This window comes from Xiphophorus hellerii, chromosome 12, assembly GCF_003331165.1.
Source record: "Xiphophorus hellerii strain 12219 chromosome 12, Xiphophorus_hellerii-4.1, whole genome shotgun sequence".
Lineage (NCBI taxonomy): Eukaryota > Metazoa > Chordata > Actinopteri > Cyprinodontiformes > Poeciliidae > Xiphophorus > Xiphophorus hellerii.
The window spans coordinates 3433857-3449504 of record NC_045683.1 but is presented as its reverse complement, the minus strand read 5'-3'; the positions used below and the strand labels follow the sequence as shown (position 1 = coordinate 3449504).

Sequence of the window (15648 nt, the reverse complement as noted above, 5' to 3'; positions counted from 1 at the left end):
CTCATTAACGAGCCGGTCACCATATCATGCAGAGCTTGGAATTTGGGAATCACCAACCGTGATAAATCCATTCTCTTGTCTCTTCTCTGGGCCTTTTCCTCTTCGCAAAGAAACTTTCCAAAGACATCTGATCTGTTTCTTACTCATTTTGCTGCTTGTGGCTCTTTGCACCTGCCGCGCTGATGTCACAACCGCATGCGCAAATGCTACTCTCTTTTTTCTCGCTTTGAGTTACCATGACAGCTAGAAAAGACAAAGTTGTATTTCAGACGCAAATAAAACAATACTATGAACATTGCTGTCTTCCTAATATAATGGGCTTTTAAGTTTTCATGGATTTCCAAGCGGTCCTGAATTAAGAAGACGATGGCTTGTAAATATTCATCGCTACCAGATAAAGCTAACGCCGCGCAGCAAAGTTTACAGCCTTCACTTCACTCCAGATCAACTCCTTGAGCCTAAAGCAGAAGGTAAAGGAGCTTCCTGTGTTATTTCCATGGAATCACTTCTGTATTCAGCCTGAAAGAGAGTTTATGGGAACGAGAGAGCAGACCAGAGCCAGACAGTCGAGCAACTGATCCGCCTGTACACACTGCTGTAAACACCGTCCTGCTTCACAAGAAACATGCAAAACTAATAAAGCGAAGTAACACGGAGACTTTAAGGAACACGGCCATATTTTTCTAAAAGCAACAACTCTGAACCTGAACAGTCAGCTGAACTAGAACTCCAACACCAGAGCTGCTCTACTGTTAAGCTATGGGCTTGTTCCTCAGGCTTCACAAGCAAAAAGCCTGAACCGTAAAATCCCCCGTTACTTGGTCTCTGACACTAACGACAATAAACCACGTAATATACTTGAAAACAAGGTAAAAAACATTGTCCGTTAATGGATGATGAAAAATGTTTAGATACTTAAATAGCACATTTTTACAAGAAAAATGTCCGGCATAAGCTAAAGCTAATGTTAGCCACAAAGTTTAAAGAAAGTAAAATTCACCTTCGTATCTGTGTATAACGAGGCGAACATGTTAAAACCTTTCTCCAGCTTATTGTTGGGGCTTCGGATCGATGTTCATCATTAATTGTTACCTTGGACAAGCCCTGCAAACACACAGTGTAAAAAGCCTTTTTCAATAGATCGGAAACGATTGAGCCGCTTTTCCCCGAACGCGGAAGCTGAGGTGCAAAGAGGCGAGCAAGACGTAACCGAGAGAATCCGGTTAAAGGATTTTCAAAATAAAAGATCCTCCAGACTCAAATAATACATAAAACGGAAATATTTAATTACTTATTGCGCGGCCCGGGGGTTGGGGACCACTGTTCTAACACACTAACATATTTGGGAATCAAAGAAAAAAATAAAGACAAAATTTCAAACTTTTTGATGTGGTTACTTAATTGTTTTTGGGGCACAATGCTTACATTTGTTACGACTGATTTTGATCAATCGTTTTTTTTGTATTGACATTGATGAACATACATCTTTAAAGGTGTGTATTTATGAACATATTGACACAATTCCATAATTCTACCTGCATTTTTCATTTTGAGATATAAAAAGACTTAATCTCCTTTTACTGTAGGTATTTTATTGTAAAACTTAATTTTGACACATATTCATGTCTATGTTCAGAATGACACCAATTTTTCAAGATGGCCATTGTTTTGGTTGCCATAAAAGTTGGCATGGTCATCACTCAAACCGTATGTTTTTCCTTAGCTGATTGAATTTTAGAATGATATTCATTTTTCAAGATGGCTGCCATTTCTAAGCCTTTTAACAATTATTGTCATAAAGTATTACCCATTTTCATGACTTATGTGGACGCTATGTCACATTTTTAAATTTTTGCTGCTATTCTGTTTTGTTATAAGTGAAATAATATGCCAGTGGAACTGGTTAATAAATCCAGAAATTTTACTCAAATTAGAGTAGAAATACTTCATCATAAAATTACTGAAACTACAGAGTAGTAAAAATACTCCTAAAAGTATTTTTTTCAAAGATACTAGGGTGAGTGTAATTAGTTAGTACCCAACTCTGTCAGAATCAAGCCACCTGTTGCTACAAGTTCCAGTAAAAATCACCAGGACGCCATCGGTGTTTGATAACCGTTTATTTTCAATATACATTTCATTTGAAAAATAGAAATTCTACAATAAACCATTTTTTCTTCTCTAGAAAGACTCAAGTTAATTTAACAATAAAGTGTCAGTTTTCCTCTGCAGCTTTCTGACAGGCGGTGAACTAATAACTCCACTGGAAAACCTGCAGAGCGTTGAGTTGGAAAACAAAGTGAAGGATTGAAAATAGAGGGATCAGAGTGAGCATCTGTATGAAAACATGATCTTTGTGTGCTAATATGGAGACGTCAGCAACGATCCATCAAGTTTGGAAGAATTATGATGAAATTTTCCAACAGTCTGAACTCTATTCATTTTCCAGTTGGAGAAAAGTATCTTTTTTGACTTTTTTTCACCTTTGCGGTCACATTTAAACCAATTTCAGAGTTCAGAAGGATATTTTGTCCCGATATATAAAACCCTACAACTGAGATAGAGGTGCTCTTTATTATTACCATTCACACAAGCCAAATAATTGAAAAGTATTGAAAAATAAAAAAAATTGGATGTGGAAAAATGTGTAGGAACACTATTCATGTTTTCTGTCATAATTTAGCTGTTAGGTTTTATATGGAGGAAATTTAATCTAATTTTTTAACACATTGAAATTATAACCCTGAATCTATTCTATCACCTTTGCAATCAATACAGAACGCAACAGCACTGTAACGCAACATTCCATCTGGCTTCTAGCGAGGATCGCTGGCCCTGACCCCCCGTGGCTCCCACGGTCATTCTGAGTACAGAACGATCCTGAGATAAGACTTCACAGATACCTGTGAAATCTAAAGTCCCTCTGCCCTGCCGGGAATGCTAATTTTATGGCTTCGCCTCACAGCGGGGAGCTCCTGCCTGTCTGAATGCCTGCTCATCTGCTCAATCCCAAATGCTCGACACAAAGCTGTTCCAAATAAGAGTGTTGAATATACCTTTTTACACATGTCGTAAGATTAACTGTATTAAGCACTAAAAATAATCATTTTTCCTTAACACTAGCTAAACTGGCTACATTGCTTTCGTAGACTTAGCTTTTTTTCTGTCGAAGGTTTCCAATATTTCAGTTACATTCAGCTCTCTAACTCTTACTTTAATAAGAACAGTTTGAACCTGGAGGGGCTGAGCGTTACCACTAGCCGACAGCTCAGTATGGGAGCCGAGAGCCGAGCAGCTGACGGGGAAAATTAATAAAGTTTGCCTTTATTTCTTATCTTCTTCAACGTAGAGCCTTTGAAACCACAAAATAAAACCTGAATATTTTCTAGAAAACTCTGGTGCTGAGCCATAAGTTGAAGTTATGATACTCCCAGATATTCAATTTCTACATGTTTGGGTTCTCAGCCATCCAGGACACGGAACAGCCTCCGAACCCACCCGCCCCACAAAACCAGTTTAAAGCAACTGAAGTTATAATTTATATAACACATAACTTGTATTAAGAGCCACTGCAATAAATCAACATTTATGAGGAATTTTATTAAGTGGAGTCACTCATTAAAACTTGTTTTTATTTAGATCGGTGACCCGGAACCAAACTCGTATCTAAATAACATTTGAATCTCAGTTTGAGTTCAGTGGATCTCAGCACGTTGAGAAAAACATATTTGTTATGCATTGCTACTTACATTTTGGCCCTAAGGCTTGAACACAAAAATATTTTTGAACCATATTTTACGTGACATTAAACTTTAACTTTGCGCTTAAGAAATGTTCCTGTTTATTTCCCCCCAATAATGAGTTGGGATTTACGCCCTTCCTTCAACTTCCAAACTTTTGACCATGTTGACCAACTTTTCCCTGTTTGAAGCAACCATTGGCTCAACTTCTTATACTTTATAAAAAAATCTTAAAAATACCAAAATAATTTAAATTGACGAGAACCTGTGAACATCCGTTAATAGAATATTTAATGAGGCCAGCCTAATATTTTTACAACCTTCGCTGTTGAAGCTAAAGAATGTCAAAGTAATTGTTTTTCGTTATTTATTCAGCTTTAATTCGCTGGCAGCAAAACTCTGCAGGTGTTTAGAAATGACTCAAATACATTTTAGGACTTTGCTTCAGCAACACTTGTAAAACCTACAATGTTGTTTTGTTTTTTCTTCAAAAAACAATCAAGTTCAATGATGGATCATAATATTGTGAGTTTCGTTTGGTTTTATCAAACAATTTTGCTGGAAGTTGTTGCTTGAAGTTCAGGAACATCGGTCGACATGCAGAACTGCTTCATTCTGTAGTAATACTCCTCAGACACCAGAGGGCGCCACAGCATCGGTTATAAAATGGCTTCACTATAAACAGGTTTGAACAATAATATAGATTCCGGTTTATTTAGAGTTTTTCACTGAAACATTAAGTTTTCTATTTATATTATATTTCCCTTCCGAAAATATGTCAAATAATCTGATTTAGAAACATAAAACCAAACCAATCCATTAAAATATATATTTTAAATATCCAACAATTCCGATTGAATTATTAATAAATGTTAACTTTATCCAACCTCTCACCATTATACACACACCAGCGACTTTATTTGCTACAGTTGTTCAAATTGTTGTTAATAGAGTTGTACGATTCTGAGTATTTTATTATTCTAATTTATTTTATATCAATCTGAAACCATGTAAATACCGGGCCGGTGTCGCTGATTTTAACACTGATATATCAAACTTCTGACCTTTTGGTGTTTGGTGCGTTTTCCTTTGACTTATTTTGTTCAAACTTTAAAGTTTATATTCTACAAAATACTTTATATTTACACAATTAACAGAAACAATTGAAATGTGTGTGCATTTTTTCCTAAACAAAAAATATATAATTTGATATCCAATCAAAAAATCTGTTTTTAGTAAGAGTTGAGAAACTGCAGTACAAAAATTAAACAATATTTTGATCTTGTCATGTTAGTATTGATCCAATAAACCAACTTGGGAATCAACATCAGTATTTTGCATCTATCCGCCCACCTCTAGTTTCCAGCCAAATGCAAATGAAAGCATGTAGGTTTCTGGATGTGGTGAAGAAGATTAGCTGAAGTTCAAAACCTCAGAATGAGGAAGGAAAGAGACGTCTCAGACTTTGACTGTGCCGTTGTTGTTGGTGTGAGACAGGCGGCCTGACGGCTGACCTGCTGCCATTTTCACAACCAGCCGTTCCTCTGGCTTACAGAGAAAGTCTCCAGTGAGGAGGGAGGTTCTTAAGCTGGTTTATTTTAACACTTATTCAACTTTTTGATCAGGTTTTAATTGTGACTAACTACCTGTCAGTGTACGGCTACATTTTAGCAATAAATAAATGGAATATATTTTATTTTCCAAAGAATCAAATCAGAAGTGCGTTGAGAAACCAGATCTGGGGAAAGATCTCAGAAATTGTACTCAAGAAAGAGCAGCACTACTTCAACATATTTTACTGTAGTAAAAGTAAAAAGTATCTGTCCAAGAAATTACTCAAGTAAGAGCAAAACATATCTGGTAAAAAGTACTCAAGTACTGATCAGATGATCAATCATTTAATATTTAAAAATGACATCATCAGATGGACCGAAATATTAATTTAAGTGGAAATTTTGCTGTTTTAAAGACAAAAATGACAATAATTCATATAAGGAGCAAAAAGTAATAATATTAGGCAAAATATTTTTGTCCAAATCAGTTTCTTTCAATAAAAAAAATCTTAAAACCTTTAACAAACTGCAGGTGTGTGTCTGGTGAAGTTTTGGTTAAAACATGTTTGTTTTTCATTCATTGGGTAGAAAATCCAGAAATTTTACTCAAGTTAGAGTAGAAATACTTCATCATAAAATTACTGGAACTACAGAGTAGTAAAAATACTCCTAAAAGTATTTTTTTCAAAGATACTTGGGTGAGTGTAATTAGTTAGTACCCAACTCTGTCAGAATCAAGCCACCTGTTGCTACAAGTTCCAGTAAAAATCACCAGGACGCCATCGGTGTTTGATAACCGTTTATTTTCAATATACATTTCATTTGAAAAATAGAAATTCTACAATAAACCATTTTTTCTTCTCTAGAAAGACTCAAGTTAATTTAACAATAAAGTGTCAGTTTTCCTCTGCAGCTTTCTGACAGGCGGTGAACTAATAACTCCACTGGAAAACCTGCAGAGCGTTGAGTTGGAAAACAAAGTGAAGGATTGAAAATAGAGGGATCAGAGTGAGCATCTGTATGAAAACATGATCTTTGTGTGCTAATATGGAGACGCCAGCAATGATCCATCAAGTTTGGAAGAATTATGATGAAATTTTCCAACAGTCTGAACTCTATTCATTTTCCAGTTGGAGAAAAGTATCTTTCTTGACTTTTTTTCACCTTTGCGGTCACATTTAAACCAATTTCAGAGTTCAGAAGGATATTTTGTCCTGATATATAAAACCCTACAACTGAGATAGAGGTGCTCTTTATTATTACCATTCACACAAGCCAAACAATTGAAAAGTATTGGGGGAAAAAATTGGATGTGGAAAAATGTGTAGGAACACAATTCATGTTTTCTGTCATAATTTAGCTGTTAGGTTTTATATGGAGGAAATTTAATCACATTTTTTACACATTGAAATTATAACCCTGAATCTAATCTGTGCAATTATCAATATATATTTTTTACTCTAAATGCACAAAAAAAATTCATCCGCAAATGTTTCTTGAAAAATGTAATTTTTGAAATTTTATTTTATGTTTTCAGGCTAATTTTTGAAGGCAAATTTCTGCAGGTGAATTTTTTGCAGTGAATTTAAAGTGTAAAAATAAAAAAATGTTGACAAAATTGCACAAGATAAAAATTCAGTGTCATAAATTCGATTTGTAAAAAAATCTGATTCCAATCAGGTTATATTTCTTCCAAAATGTTGAAGGATATGTTTAAATTTCACTAAGCACTAAATGCAGGCTAGAAAATAAGATAAAGTTTATTAGTGATTTTCTTGTGTGTGGTTTGATCACCTAAAATATCCTTTAATATATATATTAAAAAAGTGATTTAAACAACCCATAAATCAGATGACAGCTGATAAAATACACACATTCCTGCTGTGAACACAAGCCGTCATGAATATCATTTCCACATCTTGTTTCCTTCATTTCTTCCAGTTCAAATTGATCCTTTATGGGCCACTTAGGTACAGGAGTTTATGCAGCACAGTCATGTATTAATATGATCTGCATTCCCAGTTCAGGTTCCAGTTTGGATGAGAAAGGTTGGATGATTATGATGAATCAAATGGCTTCGACTCACATTAAGGCTGTTTCCCGTTCTTATTTCTTTCGTTTCAGAAACATTTCTAAAATTAGACAAATGGTCTCCAGAGTTGACCTGGAGAAAATCATTCCTGCTTTTATGTCATCTCCTCTGGAAAACTGTAATGCCATTTTTAACTGCCTGGATAAATCCTCAATTTCACCTTTGCAATCAATACAGAACGCAGCAGCCAGACTTCTCACCAAACCCAATAGATTCTGTCATATCTCTCCTGTTCCATTTTCACTCCACTGGCTTCCAGGTGATTTTAAGATTTGTTTTAAAGTACTTCTGCTGACATACAGAACATTTCAAGACCAGGCTCCTGATTACCTTTGTCAGCTTTTAACTAAATATTCTGCTGCTCATGGTCTTCGTTCTCAAACTCTGAATGTTCTGGTTGTTCCACCAACACGGTTAAAAACTAACGGGGGCCTTTCAGTCGGTGGCTGTGGAACAGTTTACCCTTGCAGCTCCGTTTTTCTGACTGGAGGTTTTTAAAAAGCAACTAAAACATTTGTATTTTCCCAGGTTTTTATCTCTTGATTTTACTGTGTTTCTTATGTTGGTTTAATGTTTTCTATTGTTTTAAGGCTGATTTCTATTGTGATTTATGATTTTGTGTCTGTGAGAAGCACTTTATAATTAAACTTTACTTAATTACTCTAAGGAAGAACAGAAGTGGAAAACAAGGCAGAAATAGAAAAATCTAAGGAACACCAAAAAAGACAAAATTCCAAAACCAAACTCAAACAACCCCAGATCCTGACAGCATCTTTGTTTTTGCTACAACAAAAGGACGACATGACAATTTATTTGCATGCTTGTTATTATTATTGATATAAATGTTACTGACAGCACCGGCTGTTGTCGCCATAGTGATAGAAGACAGGAGGAGAGAAAGAAGTTCCCTCACATTCCAGATGTTGCTGCTGTCTTGTGTGGATCAGGCTTTTTCTCCAGTGTGGATTTTCTGATGACGCTTCAGCCCTGAGGAATGTTTGAATGTCTTCTCACACTGACTGCAGCTATAAGGCTTTTCACCAGTGTGGATTCGTTGATGGCTGTTAAAGTGACTCTTCTGAATGAAAGTCTTTCCACACTGATAACATCTATAAGGCTTTTCACCAGTGTGGATTCGCTGATGACTCTTCAGCGTTGACGGATCTCTGAATGTCTTCTCACACTGACTGCAGCTATAAGGCTTTTCACCAGTGTGGATTCGCTGATGACTCTTCAGCGTTGACTGATCTCTGAATGTCTTCTCACACTGGTCACATCTATAAGGCTTTTCACCAGTGTGGATTCGTTGATGGCTGTTAAAGTGACTCTTCTGAATGAAAGTCTTTCCACACTGATAACATCTATAAGGCTTTTCACCAGTGTGGATTCGCTGATGACTCTTCAGCGTTGACGGATCTCTGAATGTCTTCTCACACTGACTGCAGCTATAAGGCTTTTCACCAGTGTGGATTCGCTGATGACTCTTCAGCGTTGACTGATCTCTGAATGTCTTCTCACACTGGTCACATCTATAAGGCTTTTCACCAGTGTGGATTCGCTGATGGCTGTTAAAGTGACTCTTCTGAATGAAAGTCTTTCCACACTGGTCACAGAGATAGCGCTTCTCTCCAGTGTGGTTTCGCTGATGAGTCTTCAGATTTGACAGTTGTCTGAATCTCTTCTCACACTGACTGCAGCTATAAGGCTTCTCTCCAGTGTGAATGCGTTGATGAATTTTCAGATACGTCTTCCATCTGAAATATTTCAGACACTTGTCACAACGGTGTTTGTTCTGCAGCCTCTGGGTGGGCTGAACCTGCTGTCCATCGCTGGGACCAACTGAGGCTTTATCATCATGGCCGCCTGGGTTTGTGCAGGTTTGGTTCTACGAAGGGAAGTACAGTAATTATAACCAACAGTAAATATAATACACAACCACTTTGATAGTCAACAGCTTTATTGCTTTGCAAAGATTAAAGGCATCCCAACACATCTCCCCGTTTAGTTTAATCAAATGCAAAAAGTATAAATTTGCCTTTCTCTCAGGTAGACTAGAGGTCTGGAACCTGTGGCCCCACCAGTGGCTCTTTGGACATTTTATAATGGCTCCTAATAATTTAGTTAAAAATGCAGAAAAACCAACTGACGGTCTTTTAATCTAAGCATAATGACAAAAGTACATTTTAATAAAATGGTAAATGACTGAACTTATATAGATCTTTTCCAATCATTTTGACCAGTCAAAGCGCTTTACACTGGAGTCACATCCACCCATTCACACACACAAACTCTCACATTTATACATCAGTAGGGGGTAAGTGCCTTGCCCAGGGGTACATCAACATGTGCCAGGAGGAACCTGGAATTGAACCTACAACCTTCTGATCACAAAACAACTACTCTACCCACAGAGCCACATCGGCTCATAGTCGTCAGTAATATACAACAGAACAATTGCATTGAATTTCCACAACAGAAGGACAAGAAAAGTTCCAGTTTTGTATTTTTTAATCTGTTTTTCTTGTCATTGTGTTGAAAACTATCCTATAATTTTACTAAATTCTCCACAAATATCTTCATTGATATGAATGATTATTTGAAGGCAGATTCAGGTTTTAATTTTTACATTTAACCTTTTTAGCAGTTAGTATATTATTCAGGTGTTTTATGATAAATAACTATTTGTGAGGACAAGGATGTCTGTGTCATGTTCTGTGTTGTCTGTGTATTTAATTAGAGTTTTCTGTGTCCCCGAGTCTTTGTGTTGTCCTGTTTTCCCCTTGATTGTTCCCAGGTGTGTCTCGTTTCTGTGATTACCCTCCTGTGTATTTAATGCCACCTGTGTGTCTGCTTCTCTGTCGGGTCCTTGTCTAATGTGCGTTCAGTCCTTCGTGTGTCCAGCTGCTACCGGCGTTGAGCCCTGGCTTCCGCTCAGTCGTGCTGCCTGTGTTATTGGACTTGTTTTGGACTGTTTTCCACGTTTCTTTATCATTAAAACAACCATCAATCATCCAACCTGGGTCTACAGCGTTTGCCTCAAAACTCTCAACACACCGTTCCGTGACAGTCTGTGAATCCGGGAGGAAGGTTAGTACACACACACACACACGCACACACACCCACACACACACACCTTCATACTTATAGCAGTTCAGAAAACCCGAATGAAAATAAATGTCATGTTTTTGAGGTGTGGCATGAAGCCAGAGTACCCAGAGAAATCCCATTCATGCACAGAGAGAATATTTAAAGTAAATGCAGAAAGACTATTAAAAACAAAAAAGTAGCAATTAGTTCCCACAAGTTTTAATAACTAACCTCTTCCAGTGATGCCTTCTCTTCCAGGTGAAGTTTCTCCATTTCAGTCCTGCGTAAAACAAACATTCATAACATGGAAAATTGAATTTAGGATATTTGTGCAGCAGTGGCAGCAGTTCCAGATATAGTTGAAACCAGATATTTATTAGAGACAACCTGATTTCACACATTATGATTTTCAAAATGTAGAATCATGTCATCACTAAAACTTAAACCTGTGAAGCAGAAATCATCCCTCTGTTTCATGATTCTCAGTTATTTCTGTTAAAAGTGCTAGAAGTTTACAAAGCATCTGTTTAAATGCATAGTTAGCTTAGCTTATGAAAACTTTCTAAATGACAAACAGAAATGAAAACTTTTCAGAGAAATTAGGGAATGTATTTAATCCTGGCTGACATAAAGCAGGAAGTTAAGACCAAAGCAAATTATTAAACATCAGTATGAATTATTACAAATATATGTGATAAAGAAATGAGCATTTACTTACAATTTCTGCGAGCCACCTCTTCAGATTATCTTTGTTATAATATTTACATTTGACAGATGCTCTTATGGTTTCCATGGTAACATTGTTCGAAGGATTACAGCTCCATAAACATTTAACTCTCTATGTATTTAAAACAAAACAATCAGCCATCTGATTAGGCTAATTACAGACTTTATTCTTCTGTGCACCAGAAAGTTTCACTTAAATGTTAAATCTATTTTATTTTAACAGATCTGGAAACTTGTTATGGTGCATACAGTACTGTTTCCATGGAGACAGGTTGTTTTGATATTTTACATCTTAATGTAACCATAGTTGTAACAAATGACTATATTTGTTATGTTTTGTAAATGTCACTTCTTTTAAAACAAGCTGCATTCGTATGTGTGAGCCTCTGTGTTTATCCGAGCCTGCAGAAGCTAAAAGAGACGGAGGAACACAGAATTATTTATTCCCAACAGTCCCGCTGTCGGGTGGCACAAATATCACAGCAACAATCACTAAATGTGGTGCATATGGATCCTGACCTAAAATATGGCGGCCCGTTCCTTCCGGCCGTCGTAGCCCCGTGGGCCCCGACCCGGATCGCCATGGTAACGGCCCGCAGCCCTCAGGGTTGCAACCCCTGGACAACTAAGCTAATGTGATACTAAGACTGAAGTAACTAAACTAAACGTAAAAGTTTAAGCAGTTTATTGTAAATCATGAGAAACAAAAGTCAGACATTCCTGAGAAAGTAGATGTCAGGATACACTGCAAAAACACAAAATCTTACCAATTTTCTTTTGTAAATTTTGTTTTCCTAAGAAATACTTCATCATAAAATTACTGAAACTACAGAGTAGTAAAAATACTCCTAAAAGTATTTTTTTCAAAGATACTTGGGTGAGTGTAATTAGTTAGTACCCAACTCTGTCAGAATCAAGCCACCTGTTGCTACAAGTTCCAGTAAAAATCACCAGGACGCCATCGGTGTTTGATAACCGTTTATTTTCAATATACATTTCATTTGAAAAATAGAAATTCTACAATAAACCATTTTTTCTTCTCTAGAAAGACTCAAGTTAATTTAACAATAAAGTGTCAGTTTTCCTCTGCAGCTTTCTGACAGGCGGTGAACTAATAACTCCACTGGAAAACCTGCAGAGCGTTGAGTTGGAAAACTAAGTGAAGGATTGAAAATAGAGGGATCAGAGTGAGCATCTGTATGAAAACATGATCTTTGTGTGCTAATATGGAGACGTCAGCAATGATCCACCAAGTTTGGAAGAATTATGATGAAATTTTCCAACAGTCTGAACTCTATTCATTTTCCAGTTGGAGAAAAGTATCTTTTTTGACTTTTTTTCACCTTTGCGGTCACATTTAAACCAATTTCAGAGTTCAGAAGGATATTTTGTCCTGATATATAAAACCCTACAACTGAGATAGAGGTGCTCTTTACTGACACTGAACAAAAACAACCCATAAATCAGATGACAGCTGATAAAATACACACATTCCTGCTGTGAACACAAGCCGTCATGAATATCATTTCCACATCTTGTTTCCTTCATTTCTTCCAGTTCAAATTGATCCTTTATGGGCCACTTAGGTACAGGAGTTTATGCAGCACAGTCATGTATTAATATGATCTGCATTCCCAGTTCAGGTTCTTGTTTGGATGAGAAAGGTTGGATGATTTTGATCATCTTCTACCCACATCATAGAAAAATACACAGGAAATGTGACCGACATTTACACAAAATTATCACTTTTTAAAAATCAACAGAAAACAAAAATATGTTAATGAAGAAAAGGTGTAAAAGATTTGATTATAAACAAACAGAAGCAATCAAATCAGCACACTCAACTGTGCTCTGTTAACTTATAGTTAATTATATTAAATCTCTATTTTACTTCCTTTACAAGCTATAATACAGCACATTTCTTAAATTATTGCAATTCTAGGAAAGGACAGAGAGAAAATCTCAAAACTCCAAGAATTATTTGTTCATAATAAGATTTGAATCTAAAACAAGAGGTAGAGCTATAAAAACATAACTTTCCTGCTACAGGAAAATGTTAGAGTAGTTCAGTTTATATAAAAAAATCTGAAAGGTCATATTTGTATTTATACATATATATATATATATGAGTGTATAAAAAGAGATGGGACGGCACTCCATGTTTAGTGAGAGCGCTGCAGCATTTACTGTGGCAGCAGTTGCATAGATCAGCAGTAAGGAGTTATATTTAATCAACAAGTGAGACTGTGAAGGTGTGAGAGAAATACCAACATGACGGTGAAGACAGACGTATTTAAAAATTATCCCTTTTTAAGTCCCAGCAATTCAAAACAAACCTCTTAAAATCATAAAAGAAGCAGAAAGTTAAGATTAATTTGACAGGAAGCTGCAGGTTGGTGGTCTACAGCGACGTTTCGGATCCCCGGCCCCTCCAGTAAAACGTGTCTTCGTCTTCCGGCTCCATGTCTATCCTGATCTGAGGCACTGACTTCAGCGGGGTCATCTCCGGGCTGAAACACAAACCCCAGCTGTCAGGACGCAAATAAAAAAAACTGACGCTGTCTGAATTTATCTGATGGTAATCAAAAAATACACTCTTACATGGGACCTGTAACGCAAAAAGTTCAAAATTAATATTTTGAACGTTTTTATTCTTCCATTTTGGTCAATAAAACCCCACCCAGACGTTTTTTGGCAGTAAATTAACGTTTTTTGGTGTCTGGAAAATGAGACCTTCTGAATGTAACATCATTGGCAGGCAATGCGCCGTTACCTAGCAACCCCAGCAGAGTTCCACCCCTTACCTAGCAACCCCTGCATAATTCTAGAACATCTGGTCAGCTGGTTTTATTGCTGTACAACGGCTGCTGGAAAAGACGTGTTTTGGTGTTGACACAATTCAGAAACCACATGCTGCATTCCCTTTGGTTGTGCAGGAGGACCTACTAATGCTTTTCAAAGCATTAGTTCTATAATTCCGCATCAGTTTGCAGCCAGTGAAAATGATGACTTGTGGGGGCGTGGCCAGAAGCAGTTTATTTGGATTTAAGGTGACAAAATGACCTAAAAAGGCTCATTCTGCATAAAAAAAAAACAAAGAATAATCTGAACAATAAATAATAGGTCACATTTATCCTAGGATTTCATTTAGTAAAACAGAAATAAACTGACCTGGTCTTCACCAGTCGGTAAAATTATTTAAATCTATCTTTGAATACAAAATACAAACAACAGATTCCATGCTATCATTATTTGTTAAAGAAACTGTGAGGAAAAACTAAGTACTCCCCATGAACAGTAGAACTAGCTCTAGCAGCGTTGTTTTCTGTTTTATTTTTTTACAACAAAGTTTCAGTGTTTTCATCCAAACTGTGGCTGCCAGTGGCTGCAAAGTGAATCCGTCCCCTACAGTGATGACGGCTGGTTTGATGTCATTTTTAGAAATACTGCGGTAGAAATATATTTATTCATATGCAACTTTGCAGAAATTTTGTTTTCTGATGGTTTTTCCCTGAAATCCTTCGAATTAAGCCAAACCTATCGAGTCCTTTTCTGTCAAAGTGACAATTGTAACAAATATATGAAAACATTTTTATAAAAGTCACATACTCCAGCTTGAATCTAAACAAATAATTAATATTTAATCAACAATTCAGCATTTTTCAGGCGCCAGACGAATCTTTGCCAAAAAGAGTTAATGATTACACCAACAAATAATCATCACAGAACACAGCTTGTAAAACCAAGAAAAGATCAGTGAAAACCTGTGAAGTTTGTTTCACGATCTTCATCCGCAACAGAAAATATATCAGAAGAATATTTCATATGTGGTTCAACTTCCTGGTTAAAACAAAAACAAACAAAAAGAAAGAGGCAAAACGAGGAAATAACTTAAAATCTAGAAACAGTAACTTTTTGGATGCAAGTCTTACGTTAGGATTTTCAACCCTGAATTGTAATTATATCATTTTTTCGGAGATGTCTGTACCTCGGGTCGTCAGAGTTAGAAGCAATTTGGCTTCAGATTCAACCAACAGGATTACGCTTACACAATCCGACCTTCATACAAAGTTCAACATGATGGAAATGAACAAAGAAGGTCAAAGGTTTTGTTCTCTAATTTTCAGAAATCAATTTAACTTTCAGATAATAATTGGTGACGAGCGTAAACCCTGCAGGAAGGCCAGCAAATCGGAAATATGGACAAAAAGTCAGATATAAGCAGATTTTGAATTTTAAAAAGTTAACTGTAGGTCAAATTTAAACAAAAAAAGTCGGTTTTCTGTGTCTTGTGGACAAAAAAATTTAGAAAATGGTCGACATGTGGACAAAAAGTCGGATATAGGTCAGATTTAAACAAAAAAAGTTAGATATAGGTCAATTCTGAATAAAAAAAAGTTGCATTTAGATGAAAAAAAATCTGATGTAGGTTGCATATGGGCAAAAAATG

The 15648-nt window shown here is 36.3% G+C and overlaps 2 protein-coding genes and 1 long non-coding RNA gene across 7 annotated transcripts in view; 1 reads left to right on the top strand and 2 right to left on the bottom strand.

The window, feature by feature from the left end:
- Nucleotides 1-7131: 7131 nt before the first annotated feature.
- On the top strand, nucleotides 7132-12980 carry LOC116729390 (uncharacterized). Its single transcript, XR_004341143.1, has 2 exons — nucleotides 7132-7341; nucleotides 12863-12980. It is a non-coding gene; the product is annotated as an uncharacterized LOC116729390 (long non-coding RNA).
- LOC116729385 (zinc finger protein 501-like) lies at nucleotides 8194-11230 on the bottom strand. Of its 2 annotated transcripts, XM_032577884.1 has the most exons (3): nucleotides 11191-11230; nucleotides 10704-10752; nucleotides 8194-9270 (listed from the first exon to the last, which is right to left on the bottom strand). In XM_032577884.1, exons 2-3 carry the CDS (start codon nucleotides 10743-10745, stop codon nucleotides 8329-8331), a joined length of 984 nt encoding a protein of 327 aa, XP_032433775.1. In that variant the 5' UTR covers nucleotides 10746-10752; nucleotides 11191-11230; the 3' UTR covers nucleotides 8194-8328. The 2 variants fall into 2 exon arrangements, with proteins under 2 accessions (XP_032433775.1, XP_032433774.1); XM_032577883.1 differs by lacking the exon at nucleotides 11191-11230 and having other exon boundaries at nucleotides 10704-10816.
- The window catches only part of slc4a4a (solute carrier family 4 member 4a), a 60327-nt gene continuing 56840 nt past the window's right edge, over nucleotides 12162-15648 (bottom strand). For 3 of the 4 annotated variants that reach the window (XM_032577861.1, XM_032577862.1, XM_032577863.1), the window contains one exon: nucleotides 12162-13708. The gene's annotated coding sequence lies outside the window, so the exon portion shown is untranslated. Of the gene's footprint in view, nucleotides 13727-15648 lie in introns of all 4 variants that reach the window. The other variant, XM_032577859.1, reaches the window with a different exon arrangement.

Bases quoted from the DNA above. Each gene is read 5' to 3' on its own strand.
- LOC116729385 (XM_032577883.1), bottom strand. From the start codon at position 10,769: ATGTTTGTTTTACGCAGGACTGAAATGGAGAAACTTCACCTGGAAGAG. The intron at 9,271-10,703 runs GTTAGTTATTAA...TTCCCTTCGTAG, and splicing joins AGAAGGCATCACTGGAAGAG to AACCAAACCTGCACAAACCC.